The sequence below is a fragment of the Molossus molossus genome, unplaced genomic scaffold, assembly GCF_014108415.1.
Source record: "Molossus molossus isolate mMolMol1 unplaced genomic scaffold, mMolMol1.p scaffold_m16_p_11, whole genome shotgun sequence".
In the NCBI taxonomy this organism is placed as follows: Eukaryota; Metazoa; Chordata; class Mammalia; order Chiroptera; family Molossidae; genus Molossus; species Molossus molossus.
Genome location: NW_023425346.1, coordinates 9,543,478 through 9,564,827, shown reverse-complemented (window position 1 = coordinate 9,564,827; position 21,350 = coordinate 9,543,478). Strand labels below are relative to the sequence as shown.

The 21,350-nt window shown below is 37.8% G+C and overlaps 1 protein-coding gene across 8 annotated transcripts in view; it reads left to right on the top strand.

Moving 5' to 3' along the window:
* EPB41L5 (erythrocyte membrane protein band 4.1 like 5) overlaps positions 1-21,350 on the top strand; it is a 149,997-nt gene that overhangs the window by 58,929 nt on the left and 69,718 nt on the right. For 7 of the 8 annotated variants that reach the window (XM_036254375.1, XM_036254374.1, XM_036254372.1 and 4 more), the window contains one exon: positions 382-497. In XM_036254375.1, coding sequence (XP_036110268.1) covers positions 382-497 — 116 coding nt within the window. Of the gene's footprint in view, positions 1-381; positions 498-3,781; positions 3,978-21,350 lie in introns of those variants that run through there. The other variant, XM_036254379.1, reaches the window with a different exon arrangement.

Sequence of the window (21,350 nt, the reverse complement as noted above, 5' to 3'; positions counted from 1 at the left end):
CATTAGAATACTAAAGTTAGTTATGACAAAAACTAGTATTACTAATTGAATATTCATAGTGGTGTAACTTTGGAGAGTTTTATGCATCTTCTTTTTTTATCTGTAAAGTGGCTCAGTAATGTGAAACCCTCTGTTATTTTATTTTCTCAGATGTGAATAGATGTACTCTAAAACTCTCTGTACCTGTAAATCTTGTAAAAGAATAAAATAATATTCAGTTAGGTTATTATGTATCTTTAAGGTGATATATAACATTTAAGCATTTGTTTACATTATATTTGATAACTATGTAGAATAGTATTTTATTTTAATGTTCTTTTTATTGGTGAAGAGATCTTTTATCAAGGCAAAACAGATGATTTTTATAATTTGTGTCCAAAGGCTTGGGGTATGAGATCTACTCTGCTTGTGACTCCTTCTATGCCCCCTGGTCCTGTGCTGGTGGAGATAGAGAATCTTCCAAGGAGTCCTGGAACAGACCAGCATGACAGGAAATGGTTTGTTAACTCCTTAAACCAAAATAAAATATTGCTTGCTTAATGATACTCTAAATTCCCAGCTGTAATTGTAGAGTACTTTAAATATGATTGAAAGCAAATTATTCATATTTGTAGGCTGAAAGAGACATTATTAAGCAGTTATTGGGATGAGGAAAATAAGAGATGTGGATGAAGAAGCTTTGCAGTTGTCTAAATGAAGAACAGACAACCAACTGTCCTTATTTTGGTTAGCGTGATCTGGGAGTGGAGGTTGGTTCTCTGTTAAAAAAGATTTTAATGATAGTCAATAGAACCTTTTCCCAGATGCATAAGGAAAATATGTTTGTTACACTTACTCCACATAATATGGTGCTACTGCTTTGAAAGTATTTTCTTCAGTAAAGATTGAAGATACAGCCAAAAGAGAAACATGATTATAGTCCAATAAAACAAAGCATGAAATACTTCTGGTAACAGGGAAGATATTTCATTTGTTTAGATTTCCAGGGTTTTTTTAGATTGATAGTAAGTATACAAATATGGATATTTTGTGGCTTATTGGGGTTAATCAGTGGGGTTTATCTTTCCCAATTAAATGTATGTGGCTTGGGGGCACTCCTTGGGTATTATGTGATTGAATGTTGGCCTATGAACTGACACTCAATGTCGGTTGCATGATCTGTTCAAGTTTTGTGTCTATTTATGAAATGAATTTTGATAATTCATAGGATTTTTCTCTTTTTTTTCTTGCTCTTAGTTTGTTTACTACCTGAAATCTAATGAGTTTCTGTGGTGATCTCAAGGTTTTGGTCAGCTTTCTGTGCATCCAGTTCTTCCTTCATGGTGGTGGGTCAACAGTGGTCGGTGATCATTTTCAGCCTTTCCTGTGTAATTGTGTTTCACTTTTATATTGGCTTCACTAACTGTAAGGTGCTTTGCTCTTGATGGTTGGGCATATTTTTACTTCAGTTCCAAATAACTTGATTAGTTTCTGAAATTTTTTTCTTTATACTTGAGACTGTTGTAGGGGGGACTCTGTGTATGTGTGTGCTGTGGGCACAACACATTTAAAGTATGATAGTGAGGCTTCAAAATGTCAAATTTTAATCTTAATTTTTTTAAGCCATTGAGAAGATTTTCTTCAATTTTTGCTGAAAATACAGCTCCAATAAGCAGCTATGTTTTATTTTTTTGATGTTATCACCAAGTTCTATTAGCAAAAAAATGTAGTCCTTCTGAGACTTCAACTATAAAAGAACTCCCTTAATACATGCTTACCTTTTATATTAATATGGAATGAGAGTCTGATTTGTTTGTATCCTGTATTGTGACGCTAAATCTTCTTTTTTAAAATATGTTTTTATTGATATTTGAGAGAGAGAGGAAGAGAGAGAGAGACAGAAATATCCACGTGAGAGAGAAACATTGATTGGCTGCCTCCTGCACACCCTGACACACACACACAGTCTCACTCACTAGGGATTGAACCTGAAACTCAGGCATTGCCCTGAGGGAATCGAACCAGGACCTCAGTCCATGGGACAGTGCTCAATCCTCTGAGCCAAGCTGGCCGGGCGTGACATTAAATCTTTATTGAGGTTTCCAACTTTTATGGATACATATTTAAATCTGTTTAATGTGATTTGTTAGGCACTGCTTAGTTCTTTTTTGTGCAGCCTTTAGAAAGAGAGAATATTGAATCAGAGTATTGATTTAGAAGAAAAATGAAAAGTTGGAGCTGTGTGTCCTTCCCTTATGTAATTGTGCTGAGACCTCCCTTGCTGAAATGGAGTAAAGTGGTGATCTGAAAAACCTAATGAGCCTCAGTGTATGTCAACAGTGGCATGGAACTGAATACAGAACCGACATGTCTTGGAGTTAATGGATTCCCCAGCCTTAATATAAAATGCATCCTGCGTTTCATTCTTAGTTTCTGCATGCTTTGATTCTTATACTTTTAAATGAATATAAAGGTCCTCCGTCCTCCTTTAGAAAGTGATACATTAATAAAATTTTGAAATGCTCCCTAGGTTTGAACAGTTCGGCAGAATAATGGACTATTCTATTTCTGGCAGATAACTTTTCTTTTAAATTCTTAAACCATTAAAAAAACAACAAAAGCAAAATTGAATAATATTTGAAAATCTTGCATAATAGGGGAGAATATAAACCTGATGTCCTAAATCTTCATAGACTATGTTGAGGGTCATGAATTTTATGAGTTAGATCTGATGAACAAGTTGTATTTCAGTTGAAGGAAAGGTGATGATTTTATTGTAAAAAAGACTTCCAAATTCTGAGAAATTCTGTTAGCCTTTTTTTTCAGTTTCCCTAAGAAAGAATGGTGAATACTCATGTTTTGGTTGAGTTAGAAAAATACTATATTTAAATATCCTTAGATACCTTTTATAATTGGGGTGATTTTTTTTCCCCCTTTGTAGTTATCTTAAATATGTACTGCCCTTTTTGCCATGTCATAAAACCTTGATTTTCTGAATCTTGACAACTGTTTTCTTTCTACTGGAGGACTCTGATAATTTCTAACCAGGAACTGCTTGTACGCATGTTTCATTCTCATAGTTCTATAGGCCTATTCTATAGTACTGTGTGAAAACGGCATCTAATACGCTTATTAAACTATTTCTTGGTGTTTATAATCTCATCACATTATCTGTACCTGTTGAATTTCATTCTGAGCTCCTGTAATCTTTGATTATAGAAGGAACAGTGGTTCTCAATTATTAATTGGGAACATTGATGTAAAATTACATTGGTATAAAATGAAAAAACCTGAGCGTAGGTTTTTTAAAAAAATACTCATTCTGAGTTTTGTTGCCTGGATTTCAGTTTTGTGAAATCACTTTATTTGGAGAATACTTTTTGTAATTGTCCTTTTTTATATGTGCCTTTGTCCTTATGTAAAATTTTCCTATAAATTTTTGAATTAAGTTGATTATAAATATTTTTTCTTTTCATTAGAACCTCAGACAGCATTTTTGGTAGCAACACCAGGGACAGATACCAAGTGTCTTACTCTCTATGAAATTTCCTCTTTATTTAATTCACTTAACAGACTGATTACTTGCACATATTTTCATATTGACATTTTCCACTACATGTAACTTTGTGGGATTTCCCCACCTTTGTTATTCTTGAATGTGCTTGCATGAGGATGTGATAACTACTTGTAGCAGTGGTGCATGCTGGTCACATTGTCTTGCTCCTTTATTACTTCTTACACATCAATTTTCTCCTATTCCTATTGACTAACTATGCTCCCCTCCCACTCCCCAACCATCCAGGCTCTCTGCTGCCAGTGACTGCTGTCAACGTGGTGGAAACCAGTGGAACACAAGGGCCTTGTCCCCACCTCAGCCTGTACATAGAAACTACACTGACTTTGTCCATGAGCACAATGTGAAGAATGCAGGAGCCCATCATGATGTTCATTTTCCCAGACATGCAGCCATGACTGATATATGAGTGTTCAGTCTCTTAGGCATTGGGACTCTTTGTCATGCAATTTGATGGTATACGTTCTCTAGTGTCTATAGAGGATTGATCACATTAGGAGAATTTGGGAGAAGTTATTTTATATTGTGTCACTAGTGTGGTGGTGTTTGTAATTGAATTCTGTGAAAGGGAAAAGGATCTAAAGAAGCAGTATGCCATCAGTGATAATGACAAATGTTTTTGTATTGAAAGGGTACGTATATCATTGTAATTTTGGAAAGGCTTTTCATTATTTTAACATGTTAACATATTACTCATAAGATGTCCAGGAGAGGGTTTGTGTTTGTGAACTATCTGCCCATTTACACCCCACCCTACCCCATGCCATCCAAATAAATCGAGGTTAAAAGAATTGGAAACATTAAAAGCACACACAGGCCCAGCCGGTGTGGCTCAGTGGTTGAGCATCAACCCATGGACCAAGAGATCGCTGGTTCGATTCCCGGTGAGGGCACAAGCCCAGGTTGTGGGCTCAATTCCCATTGGGGGTGTATAGGAGGCAGCCAATTGATATCTCTTTCTCATCGATGTTTCTATCTCTGTTTCCCTTTCCTTTCCCCTCTCTAAAAACCAGTTAAAAAAGAAACATATTAAAAAAACACACAGAAAGAAGCATGATATATCAGTCTTTAGTCATATTTTTAGTCCTGGCATGATATATCAGTCTTTAGTCATATTTTTTCTAAAGTGACCCATGCCTGAATTTCAGTTAAGTGTCCAAGAATTTTATATTTTTAATTAATATATTTTTATTAAAAACTTATTTTTTAACAAACAAGTATTTTAATTTACTAAAAGGTTAGAAATCACATTAATAATGTGACTCATGTAGAGAGATAAATCTGAATGGTTACTTCTGCATGATTAACTAGTTAACCAGTGGTTAACTGAATAGTTCCATTAATACTAAATGGTTGTACATAATGGAAAATGTATTTACTTTTGTCTTTTCATCTCGTACATCTGATAGATTTCTCCGGTTTGCAACAGCCTCATAATCTGGTCCTGTACAACCTTTAAAATAAAATTCTGATGCCAAAACTATATCACTTTTAAATGGATTGGATATATTACTCTTTTTGATCCTTTATGAACTACAAAATGTAATTATTCAGGCTCTTTGATGTAATTCATAGAGGCAGAAAAAAGTATATTTCTGATGTAATGGGAACTGAGATAAGGGAAGTGTTTTTTTTTTTATCATTTTTAAACTTTTAAACAAAAATTTTCAAACTTATAAACTATGTATATAGTAATCTGAAGATATATTATATATAATTTGAGAATTTACAATACTTAAAGATAATGAAGTTTCATTATAAACAGCCTAACCAGTTTACCATCCTGCTCACCTCAGAGGTCAGTCTTAGCCCTCTCTGCTAAAGATAAAGGTTTCAGAGGGCTTTATTAGTGGACTGTTGGTTGCAAATATAACTTGTTAATAGAAGATGTAGCCCTGGCCGGTTTGGCTCAGCGGTTAGAGCGTCGGCCTGCGGTCCGGAGAGACCCGGGTTCGGTTCCCGCTAAGGGCACGTACTTCGGTTGCAGTTTGTCCCCGGCCCTGGTTGGTCGTGTGGGTGGCAGCCACTCGATGTGTCCCTTCACGTCGATGTTTCTCTCTCTCTCTCTCTCTTCCTCTCTCTCCCTCCCACTCTATCTGTACAAAAAATGGAAAAATATCCTCGGGTGAGGATAAAAAAAAAAAATAGAAGATGTAAGTTAGCAGAACCAAATAATATTTAGGTAATTGAATTTACAGCCAGGTTTCAATCTATAAAGTTTATCACGAATACACACACACACACACACATATGGCATGGATGCTCAAAGTATTTTTTAGTGCAACCTGTAAATATGAATAGATCCATATCTTAAATAGCCCAGTTCCCTACTGCCTGTATTTCATCATTTAGTGTACTTAAAAATGGCCACTAATGTTTGCCCTCCTATTTTAGACTTTATGTAGCTCAGATTATAATTGTCAAGTATTGTTGATGGTGATTTCTTTCTTAAAAGAAAGGAATTTGAATCATAACAATTTATGCACAGTAAACCTTGTTTGTACCATTCAAGGAAATAATTCATGGGTGTGGACGTGATTAAGAACCTACCATTTCTATAATAGAAACCAAAGAGGTATAATAATGACAAAGATTTTCTGGTCTTTTAGAAAGTCCCAAGGCTTAACTTCTCTGAACACTTTAAAAATAATCTTGAAATGTGAAGGTCAGCCTCGTGGGATTCTTAGCAGAATCCTAACTTTAGGATATATAGGAGGATTGTAATTGAAGAGTACGATTTTCAGTTTATTTTAAAATTGGTCATTTCTATACTTACTGTTTGCATTAATACTGTTACATTTTAAGTGATTGAAAAATCACATCATATTTTTTCTTTCTTTGAAAACCTAATTATATAATTGTTCATTTGTAAATTCCTGCTAATAGAAACTGTGTTGGAGGGATGATGGGGAGAGAAGGCTGCAAAGGTGGTGGGGGGAAGTAAAGGGCTAAAACTGGGTGGTAGTGGAATCGAATTTGTCTGTATTACAGAAATTCTCATATGCTCCAGGATTTCATAAATATTGTCAGTACTTCTTTTTTTGCTACTGATAGTTTCAAGATGGATACTCATGTTTCTAAAGGTATGAAGAATTAATAGGTATCTCAACCTAAATTAAATAGTCATCAACCTATTTATACTCTCTATTTTATTGTGCTTAAAAGGTCAGTGGTTATACATCCTAGATTAGGGAACTGATACCTGCCAGAAGCACCTCACTTGGTCACTACTATCCTTTTGATCATAGGGAGCCATCACCCGTAGAACTTCAGGGTCGTGTGATTCAACTTCTATGCCTTAGCTAATTATTTATTGATTTCTGAGAGAGGAAGGAAGAGAGGGGAAGAGAGAGAAACATTGATTGGCCGCCTCCTGCATGCCCCTCACTGGGGATCGGGGCCACAACCTGAGCATGTGCCCTGACCAGGAATAGAACCGGCGACCTCTTGGTGCGTGGGTCTATGCTCAATCACTGAGCCACACCAGCCAGGCTGCCTTAGCTAATTTTATTTAACATAATTTTCACATCTTAAATTAGGTTGGTTATGTTTTGATCTAATGGTTATAGAGAGGAAAACTTACAGAAACACATCAAAGCTAGTGACCTTCACACTTTCACACATGAAAATGAGCTTTCAAAAAACGTTATTTCTTTTGCTAGAAAAAAACACTTCAAAGGAGTTTATCTATTTCTGATTATAATCTAACCTTTCTGACCTTGATAGGGTAATCATAGATATACTTATAAATGAATTTCCAGAGAAGAACAAACTATGTGTCCTATGTATATAATATGTCTATATTTTATATAAGCAGCTAGTATACATTTTTTTAAATGAATTTATTGGGGTGACATTGGTTAATAAAATTAATACAGGTTTCAGGTATACAATTCAACAATACATCATCTGTATATTATATTGTGTGTTGACCAGCCCAAGTCAAGTCTCTTTCCATCACCATTTATTCCCACTTTACCTTCTTCTACCTCCCCGGAAGCCCTCTTTCCTCAGGCGATCACCATACTATCTGTGTCCATGAGTCTTTCTTTCTCTTTGCTTAATCCCTTCACCCTTCTCACCTAGCCCCTAACCCCCTTCCTCTGTTAAACATTCTAATATTGTAATATCAGTATATTTAAAATCATCTTTATTTTGGGGGGGAGGCTTTTATTTAAAATATTGACCCAAAAACTGTTATACACTTAGGTGAATCTTTATTGTTAAAATTGCCCATGATGTAATTGGTACCATGTAAATATGTCAACATATAAAACTCAAGTGTCTCCTGAATGGAGGATGGGGAAGCAGCTTGTTTCATAGGATAAAACAATTAGCTTAGCCTTGATTATGGTAGTTTCTCTTACTGGACTTCTGCATATTTACTTGATTGGGATGCTAATGGTTATTTGAATATCAGCCTTGCTTAGTCACTTTTATATGTCCTAAAGTCATGCATTTCATCTTTCCATCTTGCCAAAACAGAAAATAGATGAAGGGGGTAAGTAGTGGAGGAGTATGGTGTCTTTGGGTTTCGGGAGGAAGAATGTTGTGGAGATGATTGGCTTCACAGGCATAAGAAGACTAATCTTCAACCTTGATCCGTTTTACTGCCATATGTATTCACAGATGTAAACTGAAAAAGTTGGAGATGATTGATTGTCCCACATTAGTGCAGCATTCTTTGATGGTGGAAGCAGTAATCATTTGAACCATGGTACTTTGTTTTGGATGGGACATACTCTTCATTTCTAAAACATAGTTCATTGCTTTGGAAGGACATTATTTTTTATTTTAGGCTTTGAATACTGAGTTTGAAAATATCAAGTTCATTAATTTACATCCTTTGTATGTGGGGCTTTGCATAATACATGGATTTGCAAAAATAAAAGCATCTTGTACCAATAACACTTAAATCTCTTTACCACCACATACCTGTATTTTAGTATAAATTATACCACAATTTATAAATTATTCCTTGCTTCTGGAATTATTGTGAATTTTGCATGTGAGATGCTTTTACATAAGAGAATTTGAAGGTACTTCTGAGGTGGGCAAATCTCTGTCTCTGACCCTTGTTCTGTGTGTGTCTCTTTCTGTGTCTCTCTTATATAAAATGTGATTTATATTCTTTCCAGATACTCTGGATTATGTAAATTGAGGTATAGTATTCTTCCTCAGCTCCCCTTTTTGAAGAACATAATTTCTCATCTTCTGTTTACTTAAGTTAACTTTTACTTTAGTCATTGTGAGAATTTAGTCTTGCTGAGTTAACATTAACCTTGGTGGTGTAGACCTAGGACACAAAGCATGTCACTTGCAATAGAAAATGTGTTATGTAACTTCATTATTTTTCTTTAGTTCTTTACCATTGCTAATGTGTAATACACTTTACATTAGCTGCTTTGAGCTCTTTAGGCTGATGGGGAGGATTGTAATATTAGCTGCCTTAGAGAATTAGTGAAGAGAAAACTTCAGAAGAAATTGGTGAAAGGAAAAAAAATTGTGACTCTTTTAATGATACGTTTTATTTTTATACTGAAGCAGGAAAACAAGTGTTCCTGTTTTTCCTAAAGGAATTGTTCTGACAAATGTTTTATTAGAAATTACCTAAGCCTCTGTGTTCCTAACAACAAGCTGTGGCCTTAATTCTAGGTGATGGTGCTGGAGTGAACTTTTTACATTTTGTTCCTGAAAACTGGCCAACACTTTGTTTATACTGGCATGGAGAAGAGATATCTGACTCGGAGAACAACATTCTCCAAGGAGTGTGACTGAAGACTCCCTTAGTGGTGTAATAAACCTATACTTCCTCCTCTTAAAAACTGGTTAACTAATTTTAATAAAGAAGAAATGAAAAAAAAAAGAAGAAGAAGAAATGAGATATACTAGTATATGGTTAGGATTTGTAAGAAGTTGCAGATTTCTTAATAAAGGTTTAGTTTACTGACGAATGACTGATTGTTAATGTTAAATGAATAATATTTTAAATTAGTAGGGGTGGAGTAAAAGAAAAAAATGAAAGATAAGAGATAATTGGAAGATAATTGCTGGCCTGATCTGCCTTGTGGCACTAGTCAGAGGAATTAGGAAAACATCCCAGGATTTAAACTACCACTAGAATGTATACCGTTACACAGAAGAGTTTCTTATAACAAAGCTATGTTTGTAGCCTAGCCATAGCTTCGGGGATTATTTAATTATAAACTCTCCAGGAGTTGGAGATAAGATCTATGTTTAACAATTTACATTAATTCTTTCTGGGGACACCATCAGCGAATCCTTTGAAAGTCTTTATAGAAAGAGCTGGGAAATACGGATACTCAAGAATGTCCTGGTTATCACTGATTGGACCTTCACAGGTTTGTTGGAGCAGTAGCAGTTGAAGTTATTTAAGTAGCTTGGAAAGACACTAAATAATCAGATTGAGAAGTTTGGATTTGGTAAGGAGGCCTGGATCGATCTTTGCAAGTTTTTAAATATTTGGGGCATCTTTTACTGATACTCTTTCTTGATTTACCTCATTTCTTGAATACCTACCAGAGCACCTCCTTGTTCTTCACTTTCTTATGCATAATCACTTATAATTACATTTTTGCAGGTATCTTCAAACTTCTTGACTCTTCCCCTGTTGTACACATCTAGTTAAATCCAACTCTACTGTGCATGTAATGTAGATAGTGAATGTGAACAGTAACATTGTTTAATGGTCTCACTTTAAATTTAGGTCTCTAAACTCAAGTAGGCCTTCAGTGAAATCCTATCACATTTTGTTAATTTATTCATTCTTCTATGCTGGCAGCTATTTGTCCTATTTCAAACCTCCATCATTTCCCCACTTCTCACTCTTTTTTTTTAATCATCACTTGAGGATATTTTTCTATTTATTTTCAGACAGAGTGGGAGAAACATCGATGTGAGAGAGACACACATCAACTGATTGCCTCCGCACGACCCCAACCAGGGCTGGAGACCAAACCGCAACTGAGGTATGTGCTGCTGACCAGAATTGAACCTGCAACTCTTTGGTCCACAAGCCAGCGCTCCAACCACTGAGCCAAACCAGCTAGGGCCTCACTTCTCACTCTTTACTCCTCACTCTCAGCTAATGATCTTGCTTCCAATATTTTGAGAAAATAAGCAGCCAGAAAAGATCTGTACATACCCACTATTTTTTTTTTTAATTTTTTTGGTATGTGCCCCTAGCGGGAACCAAACCCGGAACTCTGTGGTCCGCAGGCCGACGCTCCAACCACTGAGCCAAACCGGCCAGGGCAACTATCTTCTTAATTAACTTATCTCCATTTGGTCATAGATGCTCTGTTTTCCCTTCTGTTGCTCTTGGTGAGCTGTCCATGATCTTGTTAAAGGCTTACATCTCCACATGTCTACTAGATCTTGACTCTTAGCTACTCAAGAACATCATTCAGCAATTCTCTTATTCTGTAGCATCAGTTTTCCCTCTCTACTAGAATATTCTCATCAGCACAGAAACAGCCTATGGCATCTCACACCATTAAAATAAAAAAACCTTCCCTGAATTGACCTCCTCTTTTGGCTATTGCCCAATTTCTTTGTACTGATAGCAAAAAAAAAAAAAAAAAACTCCTTGTAACGGGGGAATTGTCTATACTTAACTGTCTCTTCTATCTTTCTATTTTGAACTCATTCTGTTTCGAACCCATTCTCATCAGACTCTGTTTCTGCTCACTAAGCTAATACAGGCTGTGCATTGCACAGGAGTGAAACAGTCAAGACAGTGATATGTTTATGACAACAGTTTCCAGCAGATGGCACTAAATTTCATGTTCTCACAAAATCGGTATATTATATGACAATTTTGCAAGAGGTGGAAGTAAAGTGTCTTCAGGAGGGGCATTGCTTAAATCTATACAGAGGCTCTGTGTGGTCTAATAGTGTTATGCTATAACTCTACCAAACAGCTTTGTTAGTTCACAAATGACCTCCACATTTCTAAGCTCTCAATCAGTCTTCAGTCAGGTTACTAGCATTCAAAACAGGTGCTCGCTTCATGAAATCTTTCTTCACTTAGCATTGTCTTTCACTGGCTAATCTCAGTAGCCATCGTTTTTAGTCCACTTTGTAGTTTTTCCTTATGTTCCTAACCCACTAAACTTTGTCTTAGAATCATTTCTGTAATAACTCATTTTCTTGGTAATCTCATTTAGTGTTATGATTTTAAATACACTGGCAATTTACCATTTTGTGTTATCAGCCTGGACCTTTTTGTTTCCAAACTTACATATCTAACTGCCTATATGACATTTCTACTTAGATATCTAATACAGGCATCTTAGTTTATGAAAACTGTTTCTTTTGAAATAACGTTAGACTAGAACAGTCACAAAGATAGTGCAGAGAGCTCTCACACACCATCATTAGTTTTCCCTAATGTTAACATCCTACATAACAATGGTACAATGGGACTAAGAAATTAACATTGGTACAATAACACTAACGAAACTATGGACCTTATTCAGATTTCACCAGCCTTTCCACAGATGTTCCAGGATCTAATTCAAGGTCCTATGTTGCTTTAGTTCCATCCAGGCATTCCATTTCTTTGATGACCTTTTGAAGAGTACTGGTCAGATACCTTGTAGTCCCTCAATTTGGGTGTATGTGATATTAACTATGATTAGATTGAGGCTATGGATTTTGGGGGGAAAAATTCTAGAGAGTCATGATACTGAGATATCTCAAATTTAATATGTTCAAAATGGAATTACTGATTACATTTTAAAAAATCCGTAGCTTTGTCCAGGCCGGTTTGGCTCAGCAGTTAGTGTGTCAGCCCACACATTGAAGAGTTGCAGGTTCAATCCCAGGTCCCTGTTGGGGTATATGTCTGAGGCAACCAATCAATGTGTCTCTCTCTACCTGTCTCCCTCCCTCAAAGCCCCCCAAATATCAATGGAAAAAATATCCTCAGGTGAGAATTTTTTTAAAATCTCTAACTTTTTCTAGATTAGTAATTGGCAGTTCCTGTTGGTAGGCCAGTGTGTCCCAGGCTCCATTCCAGACCTACTGAATCAAACTCTGGAGGTGAGGCCCAACAATCTGTTTTAATGTGCCCTGGAGGTCCTAATGCACACTGAAGTTTGAGAAGCACTGGCTTAGGCCATAGCGTCTAATAATCTCTTGACTCCTTTTTGTCTGTACACATTAGTCAGTAAATTCTGTCAGTTTTTTCTTCAAAATATATCCACTATCTAGTACTTATCACCATCTCTTCTGCTCCTCCCCCTAAAACTTTTACTATCATCCCTTACCTCTTACGTGATCTCCCAGCTGTTGCCCTTGCTCCTCTACTGTCTCATATTCTCCTCGGCAGCCGTGGTGATTGTAAATTAGTTATTGACGTTACTCTGCTCAGACCCAGGGGCCCTCGTCTCACCAAGACTAAAATCCAAAACCTTCATCTTGACAAAAACATTTTTCCATCCCTTACCTTCTATAATCTTGACCTTGCTCACTTGTCTCCAAAGACTTACTCAAATATACTAAGCGTGTTCCCTCCAAGGACCTGTTCTTTTCCTGCCTGCATATTCCTCCCTTGAATATCTTATGATCTATTCTGACACCTTTAGGTTTCTTATCAAAGAAGCCTTTTTTGACCTCTCTGTAAGATAATCATGGGTACCCCACCCCCCTCAATCTCCTTGGCATTTCCTATCCCCCTTACGCTGCTTTGCCTTTTTTTAAAAAAATCTTCAATCAACAATATTTTTCCATTAATTCTCAGTGTGGAAGGGAGCAGGGGGAGGAGGAAAAGAGAGAGAGAGAGAGAGAGAGAGAGAGAGAAACACCAATGTGAGAGACACGTTTATTGGTCCCCCACCCCACCCCCGCACAATCCTGACCAGGTCTGGGGATCAAACCTACAACCCAGGTATGTGCCCTTGACCGGGAATTGAGCCCACAACCCTTCAGTCTGTAGGCTGATACTCTAACCGCTCAGCCAGGCCTGCTTTGTTTTTTATCACCTCCCTTCGTTTTACATATTATATGTTTACTTGTTTGCCATTTCTGTATTATTCAATAGAATATAAGTTGCATCAAAGAGCATTTATTTTTTCACTCTTGTATCCCCAGAGCAGTGCTTGGCTCAGCACTCCATAAATATTAGTTGGTTGATTGAATGAATGAATATCATACATGTCCAAGTACATTTGGTGATGCAGAAATAGTCAAAATGCTGTCTCTGGCCTCAAGAAATATACACTCATATTGTGGAGATGGACAGTTTTACAAATTACTTACAAAAGTACTAAGTGCTTAGATTAGCAAGGTCATAGAAATGTAGAAGATGTTGAAGTTAAGAAGCTTCCAGATGTTTGCATCAGGTTTTGAGGGCTACGCAGAATCAGGAACATTGGTTGTTGACTAAATCATGAACTAAGCTCTAGCAAAAGAAAAATTTAAAGTAACTAGAAAGTGCAAGCTGTAGTTAATTGATAGGTTTGAGTAATGAGTATGGAATCCACGGAGTGGTATAGTAATAATGACAGCTGACATTTGAGTGCTTCTGTGCCTGGCATTGTTCTGGAGGTAAAAACATATCCCAGCAAAGCATTTAATCATAGAAATCTGTAAGGTATTTATGCCAAGGAAGGAAGTAAGGCACAATAAGGGTATGTAAGTAACTTGTCCAAAGTTACTACTACATGGTAAGGCTGGGCTCCAAACTGATAGCTTGGTCCTGAACCCAGAATGATATCTACTGTACTGACTCCATACAATGCAAATCTTGGTGGGGCGTAGTTTGTGGAGAATGAATGGGAAAGGAATAACAGTTCTGTTTCAGAAAGGTAACTCAAGAGACCATGTTAAGAATGCATGTTAGTTGGTGGAAGACTGGATAATTAAAATATGCTGCATCTATATTATGTCATTGTTAAAGAATGAGGAAAATTCTACATAACTTGTTACTGGAGTATATCAGCGATACTGTTGAGTTACAAACTGAAGGGAAGTGTCTGAAGTAGGTTCCCATTTTTGTAAAAACTGTCAAACCATGTATATATTTGTCAATGCACAGAAAATGGACCTTGATAGATAAACAGAATTTTTAGAGAGAGGAGTGACATTGCTTTTCTTAGCTAGCATGGACTACTTTAAATAAGTAAAAACAAAATGTAGTGAGAACAGAACAAGCTGCTTCAGTTTATACAGGTAAGTGTCCATGAAAAGGAAGGAGATGGATGGAAGAGATAATGTCCTTACATATTGCTTTGTACGTTCTTGAGTAATGGATATGTCCTGGGACATTGCCTAAAGGCACAGATTGAAAAAGTAATGTCTATGTTTGGAAACTTTAAGTGTACAATTCATTAGTTTTTAGTATTTCACAAAGGTATACAACCATCACCACTATAATTCTAGAACATTTTCTTTTTTTTTTTTTAAATCCTCACTTGAGGACATTCCTGCATTCATCTTCAGATAGAGCAGGAGGGAGAGGGGGGAAGAGAGAGAGAGAGAGAGACATCAATGTGAGAGACACATTGGCTGCCACCTACACGACCCCAACCAGGGCTGGGGAGAAACTGCATCCTAGGTATGTGCCCTAACCGCAGAGCCAAGTTGGCCAGGGCTAATTCCAGAACATTTTCATCCCCCAAAGAAACACCTTAGCCATTAGCAGTTACTCTCTGTTCTCTCCTTCTCCCAGGCCCTGGCAAACAGTAATCTACTTTGGTCTCTGGATTTATTTATTCATTCTGAAAATTTCCTATAAGTAGAATCATACAGTATGTGACCTTTTGTATCCTTTATATAGCATAGTTTTTTTAAGGTGATCCATTTTGTAGCATGTATCAATGTTTGATTTCTTTTAATGGCTTAATATATTCCCTTGCATAATATACAGCATTTTATTTGTCCACTCATTAGTTGAGGGACATTTGGATTTCTACTTTTTTGTTGTTGTTAATCTTCACCGGAGGATATTTTTTCCATTGATTTTTTAGAGAGAATGGAAGGGAGGGAAGAAAGGGGGAGAAGAGAGAGAGAGAGACATCTATGTGAGACACACCAGTCGGTTGTCTCCCACATGAGCTCCTACCAGGGCTGGGGATCAAACCAGGAACCCAGGTGTGTGCCCTTGACTAGGAATCAAACCTATAACCCTTTGGTGTGTACGACACTAACCACTGAGCTACGCCAGCCAGGGCTTGGTTTCTACTTTTTGGCTGTTGTGACTAATGCTGTGAACATTTGTATAAAGTAAGTGTTCACGTAACATGGTAAATAGGTTCTTGGGAACAGTGACTTTTTTTTTTTTTAATTCTCACCCGAGGACATTTTTCCATATTTTGTTCAGATAGAGTGGGAGAGAGGGAGGGAGAGAGAGAGAGAAACATCGACGTGAAAGCGACACATCGAGTGGTTGCCACCCGCACAACCCAACCAGGGCTGGGGACAAACTGCAACTGAGGTACATGCCCTTAACGGGAACTGAACCCTGGTCTCTCTGGACCACAGGCCGACGCTCTAACCGCTGAGCCAAACCGGCCAGGGCTGAGAACAGTGACTTTTAAGCAAAACATATAATGAAACCAATCTTATCATAGACCAGCTGATATAAATAAGAGTTAAGTGCCATATTTCTGGTCACAAAAATATCACCAAACTTCTCAATAAAGACCCAAACACTTATAATACTAAACATTGAAGTATATGTGAGCTATACATACATTTAAGTAAGATTAATAAGAACAAGTAAGAATTATTTTTCAACATGCTTATTCTAGTTTAGGGTGTAGGTGGCTGGAGCCTGTCCCCATAGCTCAAGGTGGGGCGCCAACCTGCACAGGACACCCTTCCATTGCAGGGTGTGCGCACACAGACTGGGACGAGTTAGACACGCCAGTTCACAACACCAGTTTACCTAACGTGCATATCTTTGGGGTGTGGGAGAAAACCCATGAAGACGTGGGGAGACTGCAAACTGCACACAGACAGTGACCCTGGTCAGGAATCTATTTTTTTTCTCAATGTTAACGAGATGACATTGAGCGAAACTGTTATTTGAGGAACTGCTGTACGAGTTTGTTTGTTTTTTTTTCCCAATGAACATGTGTTTTTAATTCTTTTGTGTATATTCATAGGAGTGGAATTGCCAGGTCATGTAGTAACTATGTTGAACATCTTGAACTGCCTAATTGTTTTCCAAAGCGGCTGCACCATTTTGCATCTCCATCAGCAAATTTATGTCTTGATCACAACCATCCTAATAGTGATGTTGTTTTGACTTGTCAGGGGCCTAATAATGTTGGATATTTTTAATATGCTTATTGGCCATTTGCACATGTCCTTTGGAGAGCTGTTTATTCATATCCTTTGCCCATTTAGAAAATTGGATGCAATAATATAACCTTTTATTTCTTTATATGTAGCATCTGAAATTCTATCTCCTTTTTTTGGATCTGTTTAGTCTTTGCAGACAACCAATGATTTCCTTTAATTTTGTAGTACATTGTATATGTCCCTACCTATGTTAGGTAGCTTGTATAGAGTGAAAAACACAGTGACAGTTAAATAACTTCAGTTTGTGAACAGCTCTTGTACCAGGACGACTAGTTATTTCTGTGTTTCAGAGAGGTAAGATAAAAAGATAAACAATTTAAGTTTTGTGTGTAAGGTAGGATGCTCAAGGGTAAATATGTACTTGCTTTTACTAAATTCTACTTTTTTAATCCTCTCAGCTGTTTCTTATTTGTAGATTGTAATCTCATCTGACTTCAAGTTTCAATGGGCAGTTAAATATTCCTGGATAAAGGGGCAGTAAGAATGTGCCACTTAAATTACATACATATTTCCCTAGGGAAGGGAAGAGTGAGTGGGTCAATAAGTTTATTTAAGGAGTTATTGAGCAATGTGTGCTAGCCAGGTTCATTGGTGTTTTGTTTTCTACACTAACAGATTACCAAAAAATGCAGAAGATAAATCCTGAAGTGTTTTTTGAAGACAAGCTTTAGTCAGGAGAGTAATTATATCTGATGTTAGCTATGAAAATTTCAGTAACAGCAGCACACAGGAATGTGGCATAAGCATGCAAAGGTGTGAATGAGCCAGGAAAGAGTGTCCACACTTAGAGTCTTTATAACTTGAATGTATCAACTAGTTTTTATTTTTTTTCTTTATTGATTTTAGAGAGAAAGGGAGAGGGAGAGAGAGAGAAGCATAGATGAGAGAGAACATCGATTGTCCACCTCCTGCATAACCCCCACTGGGGATTTGTCACAACCTGGGCATGTGCCCTGACTAGAAATCGAACCAGCAACCTCTTGGTGCATAGGTCAACGCTTAGCTACTGAGCCACACCGGCAGGGCTGTATCAGCTAGATTTTTGTTTTGTTTTGTTTATCTTCACCCGAGGACTTTTTTTTTTTTTTTTTGGCATTTATCTTCAGAGAGAGCTGGAGGGAGAGAGGAAGGAAGAGAGGGGGAGAAACATCGATGTGAGAGAGACACATCGACTGGTTCCCACCCACACGACCCCAACCGGGGATGGGACGAACTGCAACCGAGGTACACGCCCTTAGTGGGAACCAAACCAGGGACTCTGTTCTGCGCGCTGATGCTCTAACCACTGAGAAAACTGGCCAGGGCTGTATCAACTAGTTTTAATGGAAGGCAAGAAATAAATGAATCCTGTTGTTTCTTTTGGTTTGGTTTGAGACAGAGGTTGGTATATAAAACCTTGCTGATGTTCCTCCACAGTAGATATTCTTCTTTTAATACCACTCCCCTTGTTTACACTTCCTGTGCTCTTGTTCACATGCCTCTCCCCTGTACCCCCTCCACTTTGTTTATATTTATATTTGAAAAGAAATATATAGGTTGAGAGTCAGTGGGGATGAATTTAATAAATTGTTTTCATGTGTCTCCTTACCTGATGATAGTTTTTACACTAAAATGATTGCTGCCTTTTTTTTTCCCTTCCCCAGTACTTAGCATTTAAAAGTTGTACCATTTTGAACAGTTTCTAAATGAACATTTGAGATTTCATTAAAATTTTCATAAAGCTTAAATGATAGACTCCAACTGGGTACATATCAAAATTAGTAACTCAGTAATTAGTTGTTGAGTACCTATGTATTGGCACTGTTGTACGTTTTGGAAATACAGGTGACCAAGATATGTTTCTACTCCCATGACACAGTTTAGTGAAGGAGACATAAATATGCAAACAGATAAAGATTCCATGGTTTCAAATAGTAATAGATGCTATGAAGAAAATAAGGTAATATGACAGTAAGTGGGGGGGGGGGTGAGGGTTAGACCTTTGAAGAGACACTTCAGTTGAGTCAGACATACAGTGGAGGAGTATTTCAGGCATAAATAACAGCTAATACAGAGGCCTCTGAGCCCTGGCCGATTTGGTTCAGCGGTTAGAGCGACGGCCTGCGGTCCTGAGAGACCCAGGTTCGGTTCCTGCTAAGGGCATGTACCTCGGTTGCAGTTTGTCCCCGGCCTTGGTCGGTTGTGCGGGTGGCAGCCACTCGATGTGTTCCTTTCATGTCGATGTTTCTCTCTCTCTCTCTGTTCCTCTCTCTCCCTCCCACTCTACCTGAACAAAAAATGGAAAAATGTCCTCGGGTGAGGATAAAAAAAACAAAACAAAAAAAACAGAGGCCTCTGAGTTGATTTTGAGGTGTAGAAAGAAAACTAGTATAGATGGACTTAATTAGGAAGATGTTGGTATGATAAGGGTTCTCTGGCACTAGGCAGGGGCCCAGTCATGTAGGGCCTTGTATGCCAGGGAAAAGAATTCAGATTTTAGCCCAGCCAGTGTGGCTCAGTAGATTGAGTGTCATCCCGTGGACTCAGAGGTCCCAGTTCAATTCCTGATCGGGGCAAGTGCCCAGGTTTTGGGCTCAATCCCCAATAGGGGGTGTGCAGGAGGCAGCCAATTGATGTTTCTCTCTCACATTGATGTTTCTCTCTCAAAAAAAAAATCTATACAAACATGTATATATTTTTTTAATCCTCACCTGAGGATGTTTTTCCATTTGTCTCAGAGTGGGAGGGAGGGAGTGTGGGGGCGGGGGGGGGGGAGAAACATTGATGTGAGAGCCACACATCTACTGGTTGCCTCTTGCATGACCCCAACCAGGATTGGGGATAAACCGCAGCCTAGGTACGTGCCCTTTACCAGAACTGAATGCACGACTCTTTGGTCTGCTGGCTGGTGCTCTTAACTGCTGAGCCAGGGCAGCAATGGTTTTTTAGACATGCCATCAAAGGCACATGCAACGACAACAACAAAATAGATGAATTTGTTAAACATTAAACTTTTGCGTTTCAGAGGATACCATTAAGAAAGTGAAAAGAACGCATGGAATGGGCTAAAAGATTTTCAATGTTCCTTGAGTTCTATGGAGTGTTGTTTTTTTTTCCTTAGGCTTTTCCTACTCCTAGATTAGGTTTTAGTATTTCTAATCAATGACCACTTATCCCACTACCTTCAGATTTTTTTCGCACTCCTCCCTTTTTTTTTTTGTTCCTTATAAATGAATGTGATTTTGTGTCCTCTTGTCTTTTTAGAGTGGTTTTAAGCAGGAGTAAAACTTGTATGTTCAATATGCAGTGTTTAATCCTTCGTGAATGTCTTCTCTTTTTTGGAAAATTTGTAGGTATTATCTCCTCTAATATTGCCCCTTTTTTCATTGTGTCTTTTCCTTCTGCATTTCTATTAAATGTATATGTCAGCTTTTAAGCTACATTGATTTCTATATCTCATATTTTTCATATGTGTCATGTCTTTTTCTCTATTGTCTTCCTGGTGGTTTTCTTAATTTTTAATCTTTTAATTCAATAATTTTTTTTTTTTTTAACTCTGTCTAGTTTATTGTATCCCTTCTATTGAATGTTTAAATGTCTCATTTAATGTCTCACTTCTCAGATTCTACTGTTACGGTATTATAAGCTCCTGTTTTATTGATACTTTTCAGCACATTTTATATACTTATTTTAAATTTCTTTTTATTATTATTATTTTATTGTTGTTCAGAGAGAGAGAGAGAGAGAGAGAGAAACATCGACGTGAAAGGGACACATCGAGTGGTTGCCACCCTCATAACCAAACCAGGGCCGGGGACAAACTGCAACCGAGGTACATGCCCTTAGCGGGAACCGAACCTGGGTCTCTCTGAACCACAGGGCGACCCTCTAATTGCTGAGCCAAACCGGCCAGGGCTATTATTATTTTAAATATGTTTTTTAATTGATTTTTAGAGAGGAAGGGAAAGACAGATACAAACATCGATGTGAGAGAGATACATTGATCAGCTGCCTCCTACACAACCCCTACTGGGGATTGAGACCGCAACCCGGGCATGTGCCCTGACTGAGAATCAGACAGGCACCTCTCAGTCCATGGGATGATGCTCAATCCACTGAGCCACACTGGGTGGGCTTAAATTCCTTTTTAAGCTGTATTACCCTTTTTAATTTTTTTGATCCTCACCTGAGGATAGTTTTGCATTTTTATCTTGAGATAGAGCCAGAGGGACAGAGGAAGGGAGAGAAAGAGAGAAACATCATGTGAGAGAGACACATAGACTGGTTGCCACCCACACAACTCCAACTGGGGCCGGGGATGAACTGCATCCCAGGTACATGCCCTTAGGGGGAACCAAACCTGGGACTCTGGTCTGCGGGCCAACGCTCTAACTGCTGAGTCAGACTGGCCAGGGCTGTATTATCCTTTCTACTTCTTCAGCTGTAATGCTCCTATTTTGGTGATTTGTTGGTTGTGTGTTAGAAT